At 37.0% G+C, this 21,474-nt stretch overlaps 1 protein-coding gene across 1 annotated transcript in view; it reads right to left on the bottom strand.

Moving 5' to 3' along the window:
* Positions 1–21,474, bottom strand: part of LUZP2 (leucine zipper protein 2) — a 212,505-nt gene that overhangs the window by 85,036 nt on the left and 105,995 nt on the right. Inside the window, exon 5 of the mRNA XM_075425668.1 lies at positions 19,009–19,071. Coding sequence (XP_075281783.1) covers positions 19,009–19,071 — 63 coding nt within the window. The remainder of the gene's footprint in view (positions 1–19,008; positions 19,072–21,474) is intronic.

The following is a 21,474-nucleotide window of genomic DNA, read 5'->3' as shown; positions in this document are numbered from 1 at the left end:
TCTTGACAAGACCAAAAGCCTTAAATTTTCAGGGAAACTTCCAAAATAAAAATATAGTGTTTCAGCCAATCTACTACACTACCTTTACCTTGGTATCACGTCAAGTGTAAATACACACTTTGCACTTCATAAGTAGCATTGTGGGTAGTTAGTTACACTAAAAACAGTAAACCGTGTAATAAAGACAAATGATGAATTAGAATAAAGAACAAGATTGTGGTATCGTTGATAAACTGTATGTGTTCAACACCGTACACACAGAGAAGTGGAGGCTAGACGAGAAAAGCTTCGCGTACCTTAGCCTCACAGACCATGTATTAGTCAACTGAGAGATGTAAAGATCTGTACAGTCACAACACATCAAGACAAAACATGTTTTTAAATAGAAAGAAAACACAGTCATGAATAATCTGAAGTTGAATCTGCAATCTTGCAATTGAACAGTTATGTTGCACAGATGATATAATTTCAACAAGGGAAGACCCAGATGTTTCTGATGGGAGCCACCATTCAGTCAAACGAACTGCTGAACATTCACAGATACTTTATCTACTCATGATGGCCATGAAAAGAAGTCTAGATTTTCCCCTGAGATGACTGGGTTTTCCCCCCCTTGCTTGAGATATCCAAGTGAAAGCTATTTGAAAAGCATGGCAAGACCTAACAACAGAGAACAGAACATGCACATCAATGGAAATTGTAGGACATACCGAGTGTTCACTTCTGGATAACAGCCCATATCTGTAAAGTAGGACTAAGGAATTATTCTTTCTGTGCCAGGTAGCAACGAAAAGACCTTGCTTTCAAGGCCTGAATTTGAAAGCTGTGTTAGCGACGTATTTAAAATCTTCTCTAAAGAAGCTTGAAAGGAACTGCATGGTTTTACATCTGTCCTTGAATGGCATCAGTTTAAAATATTTAGCACACAAAGCATATTTTGGTAAAGCACATAGCCAGAGAAACAATGCTATGCTTTTAGCATCTGGGCTAGAGACTGCTCTGTCTTTTAAACACAGGAGGGTGGTCTGCAGATGGAAGCCTTCTATAAGTCTGTTTTTCCTTACTTTAATCATTGCAGAAAAATCAGTATCAACTGCCAATATGTTATGACTTAAAATTTTATTTAACTCCATAGTTTGATAAATGGTATTTACAAAAGATGTTTGGCCGTGGTCTCCGTAGTGTAAGAAAGTTCACTCTACATGCATCAGCAAGGTATTTTTAGGACTGGAAACATGCTTTACGAGAAATAGAGACTTGTCATTTTCTAGATTTACGGTGTTTGTTATTTTGCTGGATAGAATATAGGCATATTAATCACAATAACAATTACTTTGATACTGATTCAACTAAACATTCACAGGATCTCTCATGCTAAAAATAGAACCAAAAAAATCTGAGTAACAAAGTAACAAATTAGAAGCAAAAAAAATCTGAGTAAGAAAGAGAAGGCTCCCCACTTCTCCATCTCAACATCAAAGCCACTAAAATACTGAGGACTGTAAATATGCCTAAGGAATGTTTATTTTTCTGCTTGAGATTATCACGACGCATAATATTTTGCTGGATGTTGTGACTGATGCCTAGAATTGCATCAGAATGAATGCCTCATTGCACTTCCTCCAGATTCCTTCTGGATTCAGAACTAAGATGGGAAAATTCTACATGCTGAACGACTGGAAAAACTGAAGAAAGTTTATGCATTTGGAGAACTATCACGAAAGCTTTAAAAACTTCATCTGGTTGGGACTAAAATGTTGGACATCCCAAAATAAAAAGAGGGAGGCAAATCTATCCTAAAAAAGACCAGGAAAACCAGAAGAGACTCAGCCAGATATTCTGTCCTTTGAGGACTGCATCAGCATGTGCAATGCCAGTTGTGAGTTGAACACATCCCAAGCCCCCAGACATCAGTTAGCAGTGCTGGCTAACCACATCAAGTACACACTGACGTGACAAGTGATGACAAAACAATGTAGAACACAAAACACAACTGTAGACCAAAAGGAGAGGAGGGGAAGTAATTCATTTGTCTGTCTGATGATTGAAGAAGCCTATGCACCAAGTCCATCATTCCTGTGTAGAGTCTGGAATTAGCAAACACAGAAATTTTCATGCAGCTGCAAGAAATTTATGACTCAGTCTGAGATTTCAACTCTGGGAGCTGGCAAATGCAGCTATAATCATGGGGAACATTGTCATAACATTCCCCCAACATCAAAGGCTTCACAGTCCTAAAGGGGTCTGCTGTCTGAATAAGGTACCAGAAAATGCAACAAAGCAAAATAAATGACAAATGCACATTATTTATCCCTACAATACATTAAGAAAAGCCATGTGCACACAGAAAAGCAAAAGCCGCTGTAAAGTCAGGTAGTTTAACTGAACTTGCTTAACAGAATTACACTGATTTAATGCTAAGCAAGTGTCACAGAGTCACAGAGTGGTAGGGTCTGGAAGGGGCCTCTGGGGATCATCTAGTCCTGCCAAAGTAAGTTCACCCAGAGCAGGCTGCACAGGGGACTGCATCCAGGAGGGTTTTGAATATCTCCAGAGAAGGAGACTCCACAACCTCCCTGGGCAGCCTGTTCCAGTGCTCCATCACGCTTCAAGTGAAGAAGTTCTTCCTCATGTTCAGATGGAACTTCCTATGCTCCTGTTTGTGCCTGTTGCCCCTTGTCCTGTCACTGGGCATCACTGAAAAGAGTCTGGCCCCATCCTCCTGACATGCACCCTTAAGACATTTATAAGCATTTATAAGGTCCCCTCTCAGCCTTCTCTTCTCCAGGCTAAACAACTCCAGCTCCCTCAGCCATTCCTCATAGGAGAGATGCTCCAGTCCCCTCACCATCCTTGTAGCAGTTTCAGACAACAGGTCTTACTAGGCTTTGTGTGTTTCAACACCATATAAAATCCAAGTTGCAAACAAGTCACGCACAAAAAGCTGTAACCATAGAAGTAAATACTTTAAAAACTTGAATGCTTGTTTATCTTCTCTCTCTGCTCTCTAGGCCTTCAATCTACAGCATTAAAATCTCATATGGCTAACACAGTGCTTCTGGGCATGTCTCAGCCTCGCCAGCATCCGGCTGTTCAGCAGAGCCTTTACTGCACAGACTCACAAAACGAGAGCGGTCATGTTGTGTCTTGCTTAGATAATGGAAGATCTAAGCTTGGCTTCCTTCTGAAGGAGTGCAGATGCAATACTCACAGAGCCGTCTTGTCAAAGGGGTGCTCTAATCCCGGAATTTTTCATATTTTAGGGTCATGGAAGGAAAAGCATAAAAATTTTAATGCCCTCTATAAAAGTTCTGCTTTGCACAAAATACATAAATATTCAGGACACTTGTTCCTAAGAGAGTACCCACAAAAATCTGTGCAGGATTAATTTTTCATCTTTTTTTTTTATTCAACTGTACTTTATACTTCAATACCTATTAGATTTTTCCTTTTTATTTTAGTTGAAACTAAGCACTAATAGGTTTGGACAAGAAAGCAAATTTGACAGTCAGCAGATTTCACATTAATACTTGTCTTGGAAAAGAAAGGATGTAAAAATGTAATTTACCCAATCCGATGATATCAAATAGAATATTGGTCTGTCAGTCATAGGCAGGCAATCTAAGTAATGCATCTGCCCAGCAAATTTAATAACTTTTATGCTCATATACTTTTCAGAACTATCTTAGAGATCTGGCTCTAGGTCATAGAAAGTGCACTTCTCCTGAATGCTTCTTAAAGCTACAGCTCACTATGCAGACTATTTAAAAGTGGTATGTTTTCATCTGCAAAACGTATTTTGATATTTCTGAAGGCAGCTGGATTGTCAGAGGAACATCCTTTTAATGAACTTGCTGCTCAACAGCTGCGTGTCTTGGAATCCATAATTATTTCTCAAAATCCAAATCCCACATTGACAAAAAAGCTGTGTCATTCCAAATTTCCACAAGTTCATGATTTAAATTCACAGACCCGTATTTCTGGCAAATATGAGAAACTGTGCTTTGAAATACTAACAGGCAAGACATGACATAATCGTGATATAGACTTTAAAACTACCCAGTCAGGCAGGTGTGTGGTCCTACTCCCAGTTATACTTACTATATTTAACACAACTGATAATATCTCATTTTACTTTAAGAAGAAGTGGTCCAGCTGATTGTTCCTTGGACTAATTGATTAAGCAGAGAAATAATGTAGTTGGCAAGTAAGGAAAGGGGAAAGCAAGGCAGAGAACAACCAGAATCCTGATTCGGGGCTGGCAAAGAAGAATAGCCAACCAAGCTACCACCACCCACACTGCGGCAAAGGCATTCATCTTAAGGGTGGTGCTGGTAGCACAGCTTAACCAGGTAGGAGAAGCTGCAAACACCTGTGTACTTTAGGGATCCTGTCACAAAGCCCAACGGATCAAACTGAGCCAGTCTAACTGTCCAAATACTTCACAAACTTCTGTCGGGACTTGGAGATGGCCAAATCACTGAATCACCTCTGCTGAGACCTGAAAGTAGAAGAGTTTCACAGCTGCTGATTTGACTGGTGGTTTGTTAAAATTGTCAGTACAAAGCCCAGCTCCTGAGATTTTTTTTTTTAAAGACATCAAAAGCTAAACTTTTACATTAGGAATCATGAAATAAATGCATTCGTGTGTTTAAGAAAACTGTCCTTAAGATTGCTACAAAACAAAAAGGCTGCAGCCTCTGCAAAAGACACACATTTCTCACTGTAAACCACCTACCAAACAGCAGTATTCTCTTTCTTTTAAGCAACTGGTCTTGAATTCTCTCCATGAATATATTAATTCTGCTTTCAAGCTTGCAAAGACAAACAGTATTCACATTAGAGTGTGGAGTGTCCCGTCTGGCTCCTCCACTTACCTTTGCAAGTAAGAGAGATGCAGCACAAAAAACACAGAACACTATTTTAAAGTCAACCTTAACTGAAAGGAGGAAAGTAATATCACTTGGGCTATATGTAAAGTGTATGTAATCAGACTTTAAAAGAAATCTGAATTAGACATGGAAATATACGCTCTAAAGCACCACTAACAATAATAGAAGAAAAACTCCAAAGGTTACGGCAAAGTTAAGTTTTAATTTCCTTCCTTTTTACACTTGCAGGACAACTTCTGGTTGTATTAGAAAGACCAGAACAACTAAAGGAAAATCACATATTCTCTGAAGGAAAAAATGTGGGACATCTAATGACTAAAAATACTTCACTTAAAATTACTGAGACATTTCTGCATCACTCATTGATCTTAAAACACCATAACAATTGAGTATTCTTTTGCAACAATTTTAAAGAATGTACAGTAACCATGCAATCTGAAGTACACAAAGTTCTACCCAGTGGATTCTTTTCTACACAGTACTCACCCTGTGCAGAGGATGTAAATCCTAGTAAGCAATGCAGTGCAAACAAGATTACTAGGAACTGCACATACACACTTGCCTCTTTCAAATGTAAGTAAGTTGGGGCTTTCCCCAAATGATAAAAACCAGAGCTGGCAACAGTCACTGGGAATCTGCATCAATTAAGAGAAAAATATTTATCAAGTGTTTTCCACCTAATCAAGCATTTTAGTGAAATGCAATGGCATGATAGTGCTTTTAATTTAGCTCTGCATATTCTAGTAATCAAACTAGATCGGCTTTTGATTGCTGCAACAATAGAAAGTTCAAGAAATTTTATATTTTTCTCCTTTGCAGCCACAGAAGAACAGTCACCCTCTGACCCAGAAAAGGATGCAATTAACTATAATCGCATGAGTCAATTCAGTGAGATAATTCTTGTGTGCTGTTGAAATGATGCTTAAAGGAGCAGCATGAAGCTTAAAACAGAAATAAAATCAGATTCTGTAGTGTATACCAAGGAGGCATACAGTATAGGTAGTAGGGCTTTGCAGAAGCAGTTCATGAAGAGCACTGAATCGCTGCATCCCTATACCTGTCCCAGCAGTTCTGGGTTTGATTGGTGCTTTACTACGTTGTTTTATTTACATTTCTGCTAAAAGTAATGTGCTCCTCAGAATGAATTTCCATGCTGAACTTTATCTGCTTGTAAAATGAAAATAAGTTGAAACCATTGTAAAAAAGAGCGAAATGGTTTTTACAGTATGAATTAATTCCTGCCCTACCAGGTATCTTCGTGAATTCCCATCCTGATCCAGCAAGACAGGCATCATTAGAGAAAGGAAGCACTGGTGAACAGCAGCTTACGCCTTTCGCCCAAAACTAATCAGCATCCATTGAACAGCTACAGGATACGAATTTTATTCCTGGGTGTTAATATTTCCTTGATCTACTTATGCCCATTTTTTTGGCAAATGAAGGAGGAGATCCTAACTCTCAGGTTCCAGACCTTCGCTTCTTTTCTCCTAAGACCTAAAGTTCATCAGCATAAAATCTACAGTTTAAATACTGAGTGCCTAACATCGGCCAAACCAAATACGCTAAAGCTCGTGGCTGTAACGCACAAATGCACAACGAGAAAAGATTTTTTTAAAAGCACAAATTATGCTACTAGGAATTCAGGGAGGAAAAAAAATGTCCATTAAATATAATCTGCCTACAGATTCTATGCAGCAAAAAAAATGAGAAATTTATAGCATAGCAAGCATTTGATTTAACAGAGACAATACATGGGAATTACCTCAGAAACTTAATCGGGTTCATCTGACCTCTGTGACTACCAAAGCAATGCAGCAGCAGACAAGCAGAGAGGCTGACCAACCATCCATCTACTCCTGCTCTTTCATTTAAGCCACAGCAAGCCATCAAACAAGGCATCGTCACAAGTGTCCATAGAATTTTGTTTTACTAACTCTAATATCCAAAATTTTTTGCTTTCCACGTATATAACTTCAAACTGAAAGTGGTTTTGTAGCAGAAATGGATAAACTGGAAATCAGCAAAAGATAATGTTACTGCCTGCATTCACCTTAAAGGGAGAGCATCCTTATTTTCATCACAATATTTTCTACCACCTTGCTTTCACCTTTAAAACACAAATAGACAGCCAAAAAGAGCACATATCCAAACAGAAAGAGGTTGTTAATGGCTATTCTATTTCTTATGAAGATGCTTCAATTTTTGGCTTTTTATGGTGTCCGGGGATTTTTCTATGTAGCAAAAACTCCCCAAATCCCTGTTTGTGCCTCCCAGTGGCACAGCACCCAAAGCCGTTCAGCTGAAGCATACCATGCCCCCGGTTGAACAGCACATCCCATTGCCTTCCACTGAAACATTGTTTTACTGGGCAAGTAGACCCATCCCAGTAACCTGTTTCTCAATACGGGGCCTGGCATAAAATTCTTCCTGTTTAAAGATACTTGTTCTTGCAGAATACCTGCTATCCATTGTCAAAATTAAGGATGGCAGGCTGATACCATTTTAAGAAAGACTAAATTAATACATTTCCATAAATTAGTACTTGAGACAATTGCTGAGTCTAATGTGGAAAATGTGGATTTTCTAGCTCGGTACTATCCTGCAGTACTTTAAATTTAAGATGAAATTATCTCCTTCAGTAAAAGAGCAAAATTCCACTGAAATCAACTGAAAAATAACCTTACATAAGGACCGAAAAATCTGTCACAAACAGAATAATTTGAGAGGGCCATTGGAAGATCCGAAGTTTTGATGAGAAATAAGATCAGTAAATCCATACCAGAAAGAGAAATTTTTCCCAGCCACATCTAGACAAAATGAGCCATTACAGTTTTCACTGAATCAACTGCTGGCAATTTGATACCTTAAAGTTATTTTTTAACATCACCTTGTATTCTTTCACACACATAAATATGTATCTAAATCTGTATGTAAAGAGTATTTTGGATTTAAATGTACACACATACTTACAAATACATGCACATATAGACAGGCATATGACCAGGAATTGGATGCCTGACATATACAGGATTAAATTTGTAGTCTGACATAGAATAATTATTTTGTGTTTGCAAGAAAGTAATGACAATACATCAAAAGACAGCACAGCTTGTGGATGAACCATACAAATCTGACACTTTTATAACATTATTTTTTTCAATCCATACAGATCTTTTCTGAGTTCATGTAGCACTTTGACAAAATACTATTCAGATCTTTATTCACAAAAGAAAACTGAGATAAGACAACACCTTCCAGGATAATTTAAGAAGCATCTGCTTGATTAAACTCTTACAAATTCACTTCAGAAAAATTTCCACATCTATTAAACTCTGCATGTTTTAAATTGTTTACAAGATAGTTAAAAAATGGACTAATTAAAGAGTTATTGTTGTTGTTTTAAACATTTTCAGTTGTAAAATCTGTGAATTCAAATTCTGAAGAACAGAAAGTTCTTTCCATGGGAAGGCTTTTATAGGTAAACTTGACAGATGGGCAAAATTATTGGGACAGATATGGCAAAGCCACTTTGAGGCAGTCTAATGAAAACTGTGTTTTTAAATCACAGCATAGCCAGAAAACCAGCTTTCTTAAGATCAATACAGTACTTAAACGACAACTAAACAAAATCAATGCAGCTCACTCAAGTTATTATGCCTAAAATTAGTGACAAGTGGATTGATCTATTTAATGTTTCCTTCTGCAATAACATTGGCAGCCCCAAATATGGTTGAACTGTGTTCAGAAGGGGCTATGGGAGAGAAGACTCCAGAACTAAGTCTTCTATAATGTTTCTGGGTAACAGAAAATTGGCAATTTCGGCCCAGAATAGCACATTTTCTACATTTAAGACTCAGTATGAGGTTGACAGGACCCTGAGGGTGAACTATTTCCTATCACTAGAGAAATATATACTGAATTGCTGCAGTGATTTTATAGGAAGAGTCCAGTCAAATTTGAGAGTGTTTTGTTTCCACCGCACTGCACAAACAATGTTTTCACATTTTTAAGGCAACCGCTTCCTTAGCAAGGCTGAGATATTCATTAGTGTCCTGGTTTCGGCTGGGATAGAGTCAATTTTCTTCCCAGTAGGTGCTGTGTTTTGGATTTAGTACGAGAAGAATGTTGATAACACTGATGTTATCAGTTTTTGCTGAGAATTCAAACAATTTTTCCTGACTCCCATGTCCAGCTAATGAGTAGGCGTAAAGGAGCTGGGACGGAGTATAGCCAGACAGATAGCCCAGGCTAGCTGATGCAAATATTCCATAACATCACGCTCAGTTTATTAACGGGTGTTGGCCAGGGGACAGGAATCCTTCAGCTTTTCTCATTTCCGTGGTTTTGAATTCTCTCTGGTCTGGAGTTTGATCTTTTCTGGGAGTTCGGTCTTTTCTGGGAGTTTTTCAAAATTCACAAAACTTTGCGAGTTTCAAGTTCCGTGATAGCTGTTCGGGGACTGGCTGCATTGAGCAGTAAGAAAACTGTATTGTATATAGTTTGTTTTACATAATTATTGTTATCATTAGTAGTATTATCCTTTGCTGTCTGATTAAACTGTATTTATCTCAACCCACGAGTTCCCCCTTTTTTCCATTTCTCCTCCCCACCCCACTGGGGATGGACGAGGGGGGTGAGCGAGCGGCTGTCTAGTGCTTAGTTGTCAGCTGCCAGGTTAAACTGCAACAATTAGGAAAAGTGATACGTAAGTATTTGAGTTGAACAAATTTGAACATCTCTGAAATCTTTTGCAGGGACAAAAATGTCTGCGTCTGAAAATATTCCAGTGTTTCAGGCTCAAATAGGTGCAAAGTAGGTGAGAACCAATTCTTTTTTTTTCTGTCAAGAAAAAACAGTTTCATATGCTTCTACTTCTTTCAGAACAACACCGTGAGGTGTTACATTACAGCTGAACAGCTTGTGCAGACACCTTAGCTCAGGTAATAATGAGACAGACAACTTAAGAATTTCATGCAAGGCTTTCTTCTAGAAATATTTTAATATGGATTTCAATTATGTATTTCATTGTTATCTTTTTATCATCTTTGAATATCCACGCGTAATTGGAATTATCATTCCAAATGTTGTATTTAGCTTGACCAAATTACAACTAGAGGATAATGAGTCTCAGGAGAGGACTATAATCTTTATAAGGTGACAGGCCATCAACCCTCAGTCAAAAAAATATTTCACCATATAAAGTTGACGTTTTCCAGCTACATGTCATCTTGATTAAGAATAAAAACCAGAAAACACCAGCAGTCTAGTTTAATTTAAACCTATAAATAGCAGAAAAAATATTACAAAAATCACTTTCTCCTTCCAATGAAGTCAGCAAATAAACTTATCTGTATTCAACAGCTGATCCTAAAGAAACTGCGAACTCTCCGAGCCTGCTCCCTTGAAATCAATGGAAGTTTTGTATGGTGTACCATAATATGATCAATTTGGGGTTTGCCAGTCTTTTTTCTTTAAATTCTTATTTACTTTCATGAAAATCTAGTTATAACTACAAGAGCCATGTCGTTGCCAACTAATCTAGTAGTCTGAGCTTCATAGCCTCTGGAGAGCTCTCAGCCCAGGACAGGAGCATTCCAGGTGCAACATAATTTTATCAAGAAACTTTTAAAATGAATAAGCCAAATGCATTTTCATGTCACATATACCTTTATAAAGTCTTATGCTGAGAAGTACTCTATGGTGTTTTCAGAGGCAAAGAATACTCTGATACTGAATTTGGATGACTCCAAGCTCCTCAAGGGTGATCCCTCTTTTTTGATCCTACACGACAAACATCAGTAACTTATAGTACTATTTGCAATGACGAAATCAACAGCCCACCTTCTCTTTCTTAACGAACCACAGAAATTTGATTCTTAAATGCTCTTTATTACTTCATCTAAGGCTAAAAATCAATAGTGTCTACTCAAGATTTTGAAGTATCGCTTTAGATTCTTTTTTTTTTCTAACCACATATACCATTGTTACTTCCTTTAAAGTGATCTTTCCACTAGGCAATTTTAACATCTTGGTACTAAAAGCAAACTTTTCCACTTGTCTGCATAATACAAATAATTTAGATCAGCATTTTTCTTTTCCTGTTTGGCAAAATTTACACTAGCTGCAGAGAAAGTTTTAGATTAATTATAAAATTTCACCTACACTTAAAGCTCTCTGGAGCTTGGCTCTGAGTCTCCTTGCACTTGAGATCTGTAATGCTGGAAAACACTGGTTTGGATAACACTAAGATTCACAAAACTCTCTGTACAAGTTCAAAGATCAAAGATTTTAACTGGGTTTCATGTTGCCCCTGTTGTCTGGTGGAACTGCAACAGATGTCATAGAGAGTCATGTGTGCAAAGGACAGAATACAGCTCTCAAATTTTACTGTTCAAGATGATCTCTTATACTTCATGTTTTGCTGCCTTTTTGAAATAACATGCAGTGAAGGAACCATTAGAATGTTCTATTTTTAACCCTTAGATTCAAACATACTGACCACACTTGTATAAGATGAAATGGATCATCAGACAACTCCAGTGTCTGCCTTAACCCAACAGCCTATACAACATAATTTTTGAAATGCTTACAGAAGTTTCCCTTAAACACTACCACACTATGTAGCATCAGTATCCAGGAGCAATAATTACCAACAACAATTTCCTGTGAAAGAAATGGAGGCACAGATCGGAAATTACTCTTTCTTTTCTCCATGGATGATATTTTGCAACAAATGACATTTGAAAAAGACTAAGCTTCGAGGGTAAAAAGCCTGTTAGACGGTTATGAGACTAAATGAGTAAGAAAAATAAAGCATTCAAACCCATTTCGGAACTTTAGACTTAATGAAGGAGGATGTCAGAAACAAGAATTTAATAAAGTGTCCCGGGCGGCACGGAAAAACTGGGTAAAGACATCAGAATGACTTCAGCAGGATTACATAGGAACAATGCTATGATTTTCAACACTGCAGTTAATTGAAAAGATGACAGATAAAGAATATTGGGCAAAATCCAAGCAGACAGTTTTCTAAACGTTGTGGCTAAGTACAGGATGAAAAGAGAGCCCTAACAGGTATACATTTAGTTTTTAATATTCTCATTCGTTAAGGATACATTTTACCTAAACATTCTCATTTGAATATCTCCTTCACTTTCTAGTACTTTATGGCTGTGAATCAGAGTTTTTATAAACCCTGGATCTGGATGTAAAGAATGAATGAAGAATCCAAAACAATGGCAGTACCTAGGAGAGAAGGATCCAGACACAGCAGAACCATTGTGCTCCCTTAACTGATGCTCTGATTCTAATTGTCACTCAACAGCAAATGAGAGAATGTGCCCTACACTTTTGGGTCTACAAGGTCGGGAAAACAACATTTTTAAAAACAAAAGGTTTTTCTGACATTCACTGCAGTTGCTACTGTATCACTACAAATATAGCTCACAAACAATCGTGATGCAATAGGATTTGGTTTCTGTGTGACCTCGTATGTTGTCCCCTAAAAGCCATTTTCAATGTATTAAACTGCATTATCAACTTTTCCTTATCTTTTTCATAAAAAAAAAAAAAAAAAAATCTCCTGGACAGTTTTAAGCAAAATTTAAAAAAAAAAAAATACGACACACTTTTATTTCAAAAGAAGGTGTAATCAATCAAGTAACAATACTGAATTCAAAGCCCTTCAGCAGAATATGATCTGTGAAGCTGCTCTTCTACTCTTCCAGCTTATTCAGCTTTCCCTGGGCAGTGCCCCCCTGCCTCTGACACTTGTGGATGTTTTCTTCTGAATTGTAGAACCAATGCAGCACCCAAAGAGGGAACAGGACTTAACCCAACTTTCTTCTTGAGGGAAAGGCTTTTATCTTCGGAAAAAAAAAGTTAGTTTTATCTGCAGAATATGGCAAGTGAAAAAATACAATGTCCTCCTTTATAGAATAGTATCAGCATACAGCCTCAAAGCCTTAAAATTTCATTTCTGCTTCACTAAGGGAGGTTTCTTGGGGTTTTTTTCGCCACCATAATTCAATGCAGCTTGATTGAATTCACCCTGCAGGGCATGAAATTCCCAATAGATAAGGTGAGACTTTAAACTGCTCTGACTTTACCTTTTATTAGTGCAGCTAAGCACAGAGAAGTTGAGGAAAATTCTTTTTCAGGATGATTTACTTGACACAAAAGCTATAGCCACAATTTTTACACGAATAGAATAAAAGTACTATTTACAAGGTAGTTATTTAAAACTATGCTTCTTGGCGAAGAGAAGACATACTACTGAGAGCTACGGTCAAATTAATTTTCCCCTCATGGTTTACTTTGTATTGCCTGTACAATAATGTATCTTTTATGTAATTCTTGTTTTTCAAAGTTCTGCCACAGCCTAAACAGCAAAGAAATATATTGCCTGATATAAATCACTCGCTCAACTCTATAAATACATGACATTGTTGTAAACAGAATCTGTAGTTATTAACATATGTTAAGATATGTATACACAGAGATATTGTAAAACACTTTGCCCAAACATAATGTGACTAGCTAGACAGTCATTTCTTACCTAATTAAATGTAATTAAATGGTTTAAATGAGGGTAAACTCTTTTTTTTAGTGCATGCTTCTAAGTCTAATGTGAAGCAACTACAGCATCTGTGTGACAAAGCTGAGTAACATTTCACTGCCAGTAGAGAATATGCACCATTTATTGACTTTTGGGGAAACATCCCGACTCCTTTATTTCAAGGAAATTGCATAAAAGTGTACATCAGCTAGGACACTGACCTTTAACTGAAGATGGCTTTTATAGGTGTACGAGTAGGAAATGAATGAAAAACTAACAAAATGCACAACAGATGTCAATGCAGACACTGATTTAAGAAAGGTATCCAGCGTGTATACATGTATTTAGAGGTGCACCCAAAATGATCCATTCTGAATGCCAAATAACCATTATTAAGACCCATGATTTTTCTGATCACTTTAATAAACCAGGGTTAACACAGCATCCTGCTTTAGCTTCATTTTTAGAGCGGTTTTGACATCATTTTCTACAAATGATAGATAACTGCCATGGTAGAAGTGAGCTGCCCACTCTGTAACAGGTGGCCTCCAAAACTGAAAATTTTCAGTATTTTATACATATTCTATTTTAGTTTACATTTTTGCCAAGTTTCTTAGGTCCACCAGTGCTTCTGAATTTTCAAAACTCTTGGTTTCTTTGTCAGTAACAGAAACTTCTCAAAATAAAAGCTTATCTGTTTACATGTCAATTGTTTATTAGACTACATTAGCACAAGCTGCATGGTATTACAGCTGGAAGTCTGACAGATTTCTTCTGGTATTGCAGGAAGCACTTAGAGACCTCTAAAAAAGACAGGCTTTTTAGACACATAATCCCTATGTGCTGTACCTGGCGCTTTATTCCCCTCTACACCGGGGACTGTTTTTGTTGTTAACTGTTTTTTTCCAAAGCCCTGAATAGCCTGAAAATTGCCTTTCTGTACAACACCCTGTCCTCAACATGCTACATCACAGCTACTGTATGCAGTCAGAAGGCTGTTGCTGTCTATTCCCATCTCCAAATTGCAAAGCTGAATGGCAGTAGGGCATGCGCTGAAAGAACAGAACTAACCAGGGAATTATTTTTATAGTCATAGAAGAGCCTGAGATTGCAGAATTCACAATTTGCCAATAGAAACTGAGGGTGAATGTGATATTTGAGAGGACAAAAGTAGCTATGAAAGGAATTCCATTTTCATTACCTGTCTCTATATATCTATGCGCAGATAGCAATTTTTAAAAATAAATATAAAATGCTATCAATTATTTAGATACACAGCATAACCAATTTTGCAAACAAGATTTGTAAAAGCATACTGTATATTCAGTGACTGGAGGCAGGACCTAGATAACACATTTCCTCAAAGTCATACCATTTAATTTCAGTTAAATCTTTGTCAAATTAAGTAGTCATTATTTAGGCCCTCAAAAACAAATACTGAAATTCCAGAAAAATTTATCAGCAGAATTAATTGGCAAACACACTATGGAAGTTGAACCAAAAGCCATTAGAGGTAGGTATAGCTATTGGTTCCTTTTCCACACAGTAGCTGATGCACAGAAGGACTAAGCAATTCTCTCAAATCAAATTTCTCTCGAGGCAAGTTTAGTTGACTAAGCCAAGAACAGTATATGCCAGAGCTTCCTATTTCCAAGGCACACCAGGACCACAGTTCTTCTTTAATCACAAGTACTGCTACGTGCTTCCTCCTAAAAGATGTGCAAAATAAACAGTGCCCACAATTATCTTCTACAGCTCTCAGAACATCTTGCAAGATGACAACATAAAAAATTGAAATATTGCAGGTAGTTTCATTAAATGAGAAACAAGAGACTTTTCCAGTATTTATCCACGTGAATGTGTTTGGATAGGGTAGCAACAAAGGAATGGCAGATGTGTCACCTGAATGGAAGCACTGTCAGTACTTGCATCAAACCTCTTCCTCAGTTTTCTTTTTTAGCTATGTATCATTGCTGCTCTTAAAGATATCGGTGTGAAAAACCCTTGTGTCTGGGGGGTGGGAGCTTTGAGGGGTGGGTTGGGTGTGAGGGGGGAGGCAGTCAATCCTCATGCAACTTTGAAAACCTAGAAGACAAAATCTTTGTTGCATTTTTTCGACACCTCATTTCCTCTTTGCTTCAGATGCTATAAAGTCTCTTTCCCTTAGTCATATCTTTGTCATTATATTCCTTCTGTAAGGTTTAATCCTTTAATTCCCACACCAAATTTGATACATTTGTAGAATGTACTGGAAGATTCTGTAGTTCCATTTAGAGCATCTAGCCTTTAATTCAGTATTTCCCCAGAGAAGAATGTAGCCTTTTATTTCTCTTCAGTAAATTTTTTTTTTCCTCTTTTTAATTTTATCACCTGGAATAGCTGAATAATGCAAATCAGACTGACCTTTTCAAATAATTCCAGTCGAACAATAGTCAAATCCTACGTAATTTAGACATACGGAGGAAGGAGAAGCAGGTAAGCTAGAGTAGAAGACATCATTGAAGGCTTCAGGAAACAACATTTTTTTTATTTGCCTGGTGTGTTCTCCTTCTCTTTTAAACTGTTATCTCTAATTTAATCATTGCTCTGTCTCTAAGGACAACTATCATTTTTCAATATACTATTTCTTTTTGCTCGTTGAGAAGCCCCAACCACAGGTGCCCCAAATAATATTTATACAGAACAGAAACTGCTCACTCAGTGACTCACAAAACCCCTATCCATCTTCTCCACTGTTTTCTAGTCAAAATACTTCCCTAAAAAACTTAAAAAAGACAACCAGGTGTGGCAGGATAATAGACATACACATGAAAAGTATGTCTTAAATATTTACTATCTTACAAATGTCAATCACTCGGTTTACAGATGTACTTTTTCCCTGTGTGTCTATATATTGTCCAAGAATTTGCCAAGATATTGAAGAGAAATTGTAATCTTTTTCATTCTTCACATAGTGTAGAGACCCCAACCAGACTGAAGCTTCATCTAGCGCCAGATATTTCAACGTGACTGAAAGAAGCGACACAGTAGATGACTGCAGCCAGCCTTGCAGCCACCACTAAAAGACATTATTCTGGTTTATTTTCAAGGGTTTCCTTGGGATGAGTTGAAGAGGAACTAATGGCAGACTGTTTGCAACTGCTAACAAGGTGCAGTAAGGGGTACTACTGTGGCAGGACAGCAAAAGACGTATAAATCCAGCATGCAGGCATTCAATCTCATGAGAGAATATTATGTAAAAATACGGCAAATAACAACGAATTCTGAAAGGAGTAGTCAGATGACCAAAAAAATCCATACAAACTGCCTACAAGCTATTCAAAAATAATGTATTAGAGGCCCTCAAAACCTTGAATGACTCAACCAAGCTAAAGCAGCTACACAGGGAATAACTCAGTTCAGAAAATCTTGTTCAGGGGAGGAGAACAGGAAAGGACAAAAAAAAATTCAGGTTAAACAGTGAAGTAAGAGGGAATTTGACAGTGTAAGAAGTTGTGGAGGTATCTGTTATCAAAAAAGGATTTAGATAAATTAATGCACAGCAGGTTCATATAAATACACTACAGGTAATAGGCAGGGATGCATCTTCTAAAATCCCAACCCCAGTGACTGCGGCTGCTGTGGGAAGTGAGGCAGGCTCATGCACCCTGCCCTAACAGCTTTTGCTATTGCCATTGTCACAGACAAGTTACTGAGACTGACAGACTATCGAGCATCTCTTATGGTTGTGTAATTCAAAAGACGAGAGGAGTCATACTGCTGTGCCATACCCAGAGTGCCATCCACCAGATCACAGTGGCTCCTGGGGTTTGCCACTGCCCAGAATCTATTTGCGATGCAAACTTCTCTTATCTCGGGTACCCTAGAATTTCACCTGACTTCCTCTTTTTTCTTTTTTTCCTAACAGGGAGAGAGAAACACAGATGTAAAACCTGTGTGAATCGGTATATCTCTGGGTATCCAAGTCAACATATCTTTGTTTTAAATGGAAGGAATGTCGAGCGTTCTTAAATGCCCATTCATCTCACATAGTGATGGAGATGTTTTGTCACTCTGCAGACTGACAGACAATTGGAAACATAAAATTGTAGGTCTGAAAGTTAGAGGTTTTTCTGAAAGGTCTCGCGATAAGCCTGAAACGCTTGCAACATCAATACATCCAGTTTACCCAGTCAGCTCTTGCAACTTCAGACAGGAGGGTATAAGGAAATAAAACATTGCTGAATCACTCCATCTTTAAACTGAGAAACAAATACTTTTGGTGTCAAAAAGAAAGATTGCTTTCAAAGAAGATTCTCTAAAATGTGCAATAAATACTCTAAATATTACAAAAGTCTACTGACCTACCTAAGAAAATCATTAGCAGTCAGAGGGTTTGAATGTTCACTAATGAAGTTTTTATTTGTGTGCAATAAGAGACAGGACTTTTTACAGCTGGTCAATAGGATCAGACTGATATGATTTATTAGAATTAACAGGCTCAATTGCAAAGCATCCAGTGATCACAGATGGGAAAAGAAAGCAAGGTAGTTGTGACTGTAGATGAAGACAGCTGAGATCAAGGCTTAAATAACACGAGCAACTGAAATAGGCAATATTTCCTTTGTGAGTTAAAATGCGCACTTTTTTCACACTAACTGTATATATACACTCTCGTAGACCAACGACAGAGATCACTGTTTAAATAAGTTCTTTAAGGAGACCAAGTTTTCATACACATCAAACTTAGAATAGTTTAGGAGAGCAAAACATAAGAATTGAACAGAACAGATAAAGACAAGAAGCCTGGCTGGTAAGAGAACAAGAGATCATCTGAATAAAATATTTTCAAGGGCAAAGTTCTTTGCAAAATGAGGGGAAACTATAAGGAATAGAATGGGAAACTATGGAAATTAAAAAAAAACAACTATGAAAACTATAAGAAATGGAAAGGGAAATTTAGATAAATTGGGAAGAAAAAGGAGGAAAACAATATGATGCTGCTCAAATATTTTAAATTTCTATTCTAAGATCAAATTTCAAAATAAATTCAGTTTAATACTAAAATAATTAAATAAAACATGCTTTATGTTTTATTGGGCATTTTGGGATCAATTTGAGATTAATATTCATTACATAAAGCTCAAGAAAACATTTTAGGAATGTGGGGTTTTAAAATTTTATTAAGAATCTCAATTCTGAAATAGTATTTCCTTTCTCCTCCTCTCGTTGTTTATTCTTAAAACAGGTAACAATATTATAGATAAATTTTCACTGTGTATCAATAATATGTAGAGCTGAATGAAGTATTCCTCTCTGAAAAAGCACAACTCAGAAGCACAGCAAAAGTTACAGAGGCATACTATGGACCCACGCACCAGTCGCAAGAAGTCAACAGTTGCATTCAATAGAATACTATTTCTAAATGCGCACGGTCTTTTTTTTTGCTTTTGAATTTAGAGTTTTTCACTGGACCTTTATCTTTCTGTGACAACAACGTGAGTTTTAAATAAGAAGCCAAACAATAACCTCTTTCAGTGTAAACGCTGAATGGAGAAGACAATCAAGTGTTCCTCTTACCTCGTTTTGGAGGTCACGGATCATTTTGCTCTTCCTTTCCATTTCAGTCTTCAAAAAGTTAATCTAGAATTTTAGGCAAATGTGGAGTGTGAGTTGTTGAAATGTACTAAACATCAGTTTGACCATTAATTATTTTTTTACTCTACTCACAGCTTTGGGAAAAAAACAAGACCAGAAAAACCTTCTGCTTCTATACCAAACTGATATAGCCCACAGTTAGGTATTTGCTAAATCTACAAACGCTTAGCATGATATTTACTAGAAAATTTATAATCAAGATAAGAAAACTGTTGTACAGAAATGAGCTTACTTTACTTTTGCACCAGTAAATATAGTGTTAATTTTTCGCAATGAAGTCCAATGTGATCTGCAGAGAACTAAGGGTTTTTATGACAATACTAACTGATTTTATGATCTCAAAATTTTTTCACCTTCTAAGAACACAACATCTATCATAGCAGGTTTCTAACACAGTTATTTGATTTGAATGCTACAGTACTGGTCCTAATGAGAGAAACCCATTGATTCTAATCAGACTCACCTGTGGAATAAAACGTATTATATGTGAAAGCATTCAAATCTGGTCTAGTTCCTATTCATTACAAATGCTCACCTTGCAAAGTAGAAATTCCCGTCTCTAGTTTTAAGACTGAATTTAAATGAACACAATTTAAAAGATTGTTTTTACATATCAGCCTAAGTTTCTTTCAGGACTGAGCGTTCCTTCTAGCTTACAGAACATGATGGAAGAAAGGAGAATGCAATTAGAACAATGGGACTAAAAGAACGCATTCCTTTCACTTTGAAAGGAAATGTTCTTGGATACCTTAATTAGCAAAATACTCATCCTTGTATACCCAGTGCCCCATTCCACGTTCTCCCCTCATTGATACAAAAGCCTATCTATGTTCATGAGAAACTAAGTTGTTCTGACATTGAAGCAAATTTGTTAAGAAAATAAAATCTCCGGAAGAAAACGGATTTAGATTATAGAGGCATTGACCTAGAGATTAATGGTTTGGATCTCCTGCAGATAAAAAATGAGACTGAATCTGCACGATGTGACAGTTGTTCTCAGAATCATGTCCACACTCCAGTAGACCGATGTCAGTAATTTAAAAACGATCACCAGACTTGACATCCCTCTCACCAGTATCAAAAGAGAAGTCAGAGAACACTATCATCACTACAAGAGAACAATAGGCAGGTGATCCATGAGACTGGTGCCACCTCATATGCAGAAATGGAACATCTTTTGCAAACTCTTCCCAAATTCTCTCAGTGGTTTGGTTGTGGAAATACTAACTCCACATAGAGCTAACACTGAGGGCAGTGTTTTAACAGAAGATGAATATGTTCAGCACTTGCCTAACAATCACGTCCACAAATACTGAAATTTAGTCCATGTACACTGTATAAATATCAAGATTTTGCACAACAAAAAATAAAGGTCACAATCAAAATACAAGACCAGGATTAAATGGGGAAAAACATAAAATAACTATTCACACAGTGGGTTTTGGTTTTTCAGCCGTTCAAAACATTTGCCAGCTACCACTAAATACTGACAAAAATAATAGTGTGACCTCTATTAAGGTGTGTTCCCTTTCTTAGTCATAACTCTCAAGAGAATATTAATATTCCTTCAAATCACTTCACCTCTATATCTGTATATATATGAAATAATTAAAGAGATATGATACCAAAATTATTATCTGTGAGCTCTCTATACATGGCTTGTAAGTACCAGCTTGGATCTTCTAATGCAAAGAGATTTAAGATACCACAGCACTGTTAATTTAAACAACAATCTATGTTAGTTAAACCAATAATTTTTGTTAATTACTATTCACAGACACATGCATCTGATATTACTAATACGGACATTTTAAATACAGCAAACTTACTGTTTTAGCTTATCTGAATAACTAAAAAATATTTCTTTACATCCCTTTCTTTTAAAAGTAATACCAATATTAATGAAAAAGTCATTCATTTTGCTTTCATATTGTAACAGCATTTTTAAAGCTCTTCTACTAAATCTCTAACAACGGAAGAACCACTTAGTCATAAGGCACGGCTACAGAGGGCTACATAGGAGGGAAACATATGGCCTGGCTACGGAGCTAATAGAGAGACAACCTTGTCTATCTATTTAAGTGCATCTATGCTGTAACTTCATGCTTTCAGGCAGATCAGTCTGCATCAGACCACTTGCATGATGCTTTTAGTCAGTCCCAAGGACAAAGCATAATACCATTTTACAGAAGAGATGTAAAAACTCTACTTTCAGTCACCAAATCCTGATAGCATAATAAGCAAGAATAGACATTTATACCCAGCTCTAAATTACAAGGCACAGAAACTGAAAAATTGAAATGAAGAAACATTCTACATCTCCTCCTCTTCTTTACCCACTCTTTGTTCTTGTTTGACGTTCACCTCTTTCCACATGTTGGCTGCCTT

Source organism: Opisthocomus hoazin, chromosome 7 (assembly GCF_030867145.1).
Source record: "Opisthocomus hoazin isolate bOpiHoa1 chromosome 7, bOpiHoa1.hap1, whole genome shotgun sequence".
NCBI classification, from domain to species: Eukaryota; Metazoa; Chordata; class Aves; order Opisthocomiformes; family Opisthocomidae; genus Opisthocomus; species Opisthocomus hoazin.
Note: the sequence above shows the minus strand (reverse complement) of the source record. Positions and strands in the feature narration are given on the sequence as shown.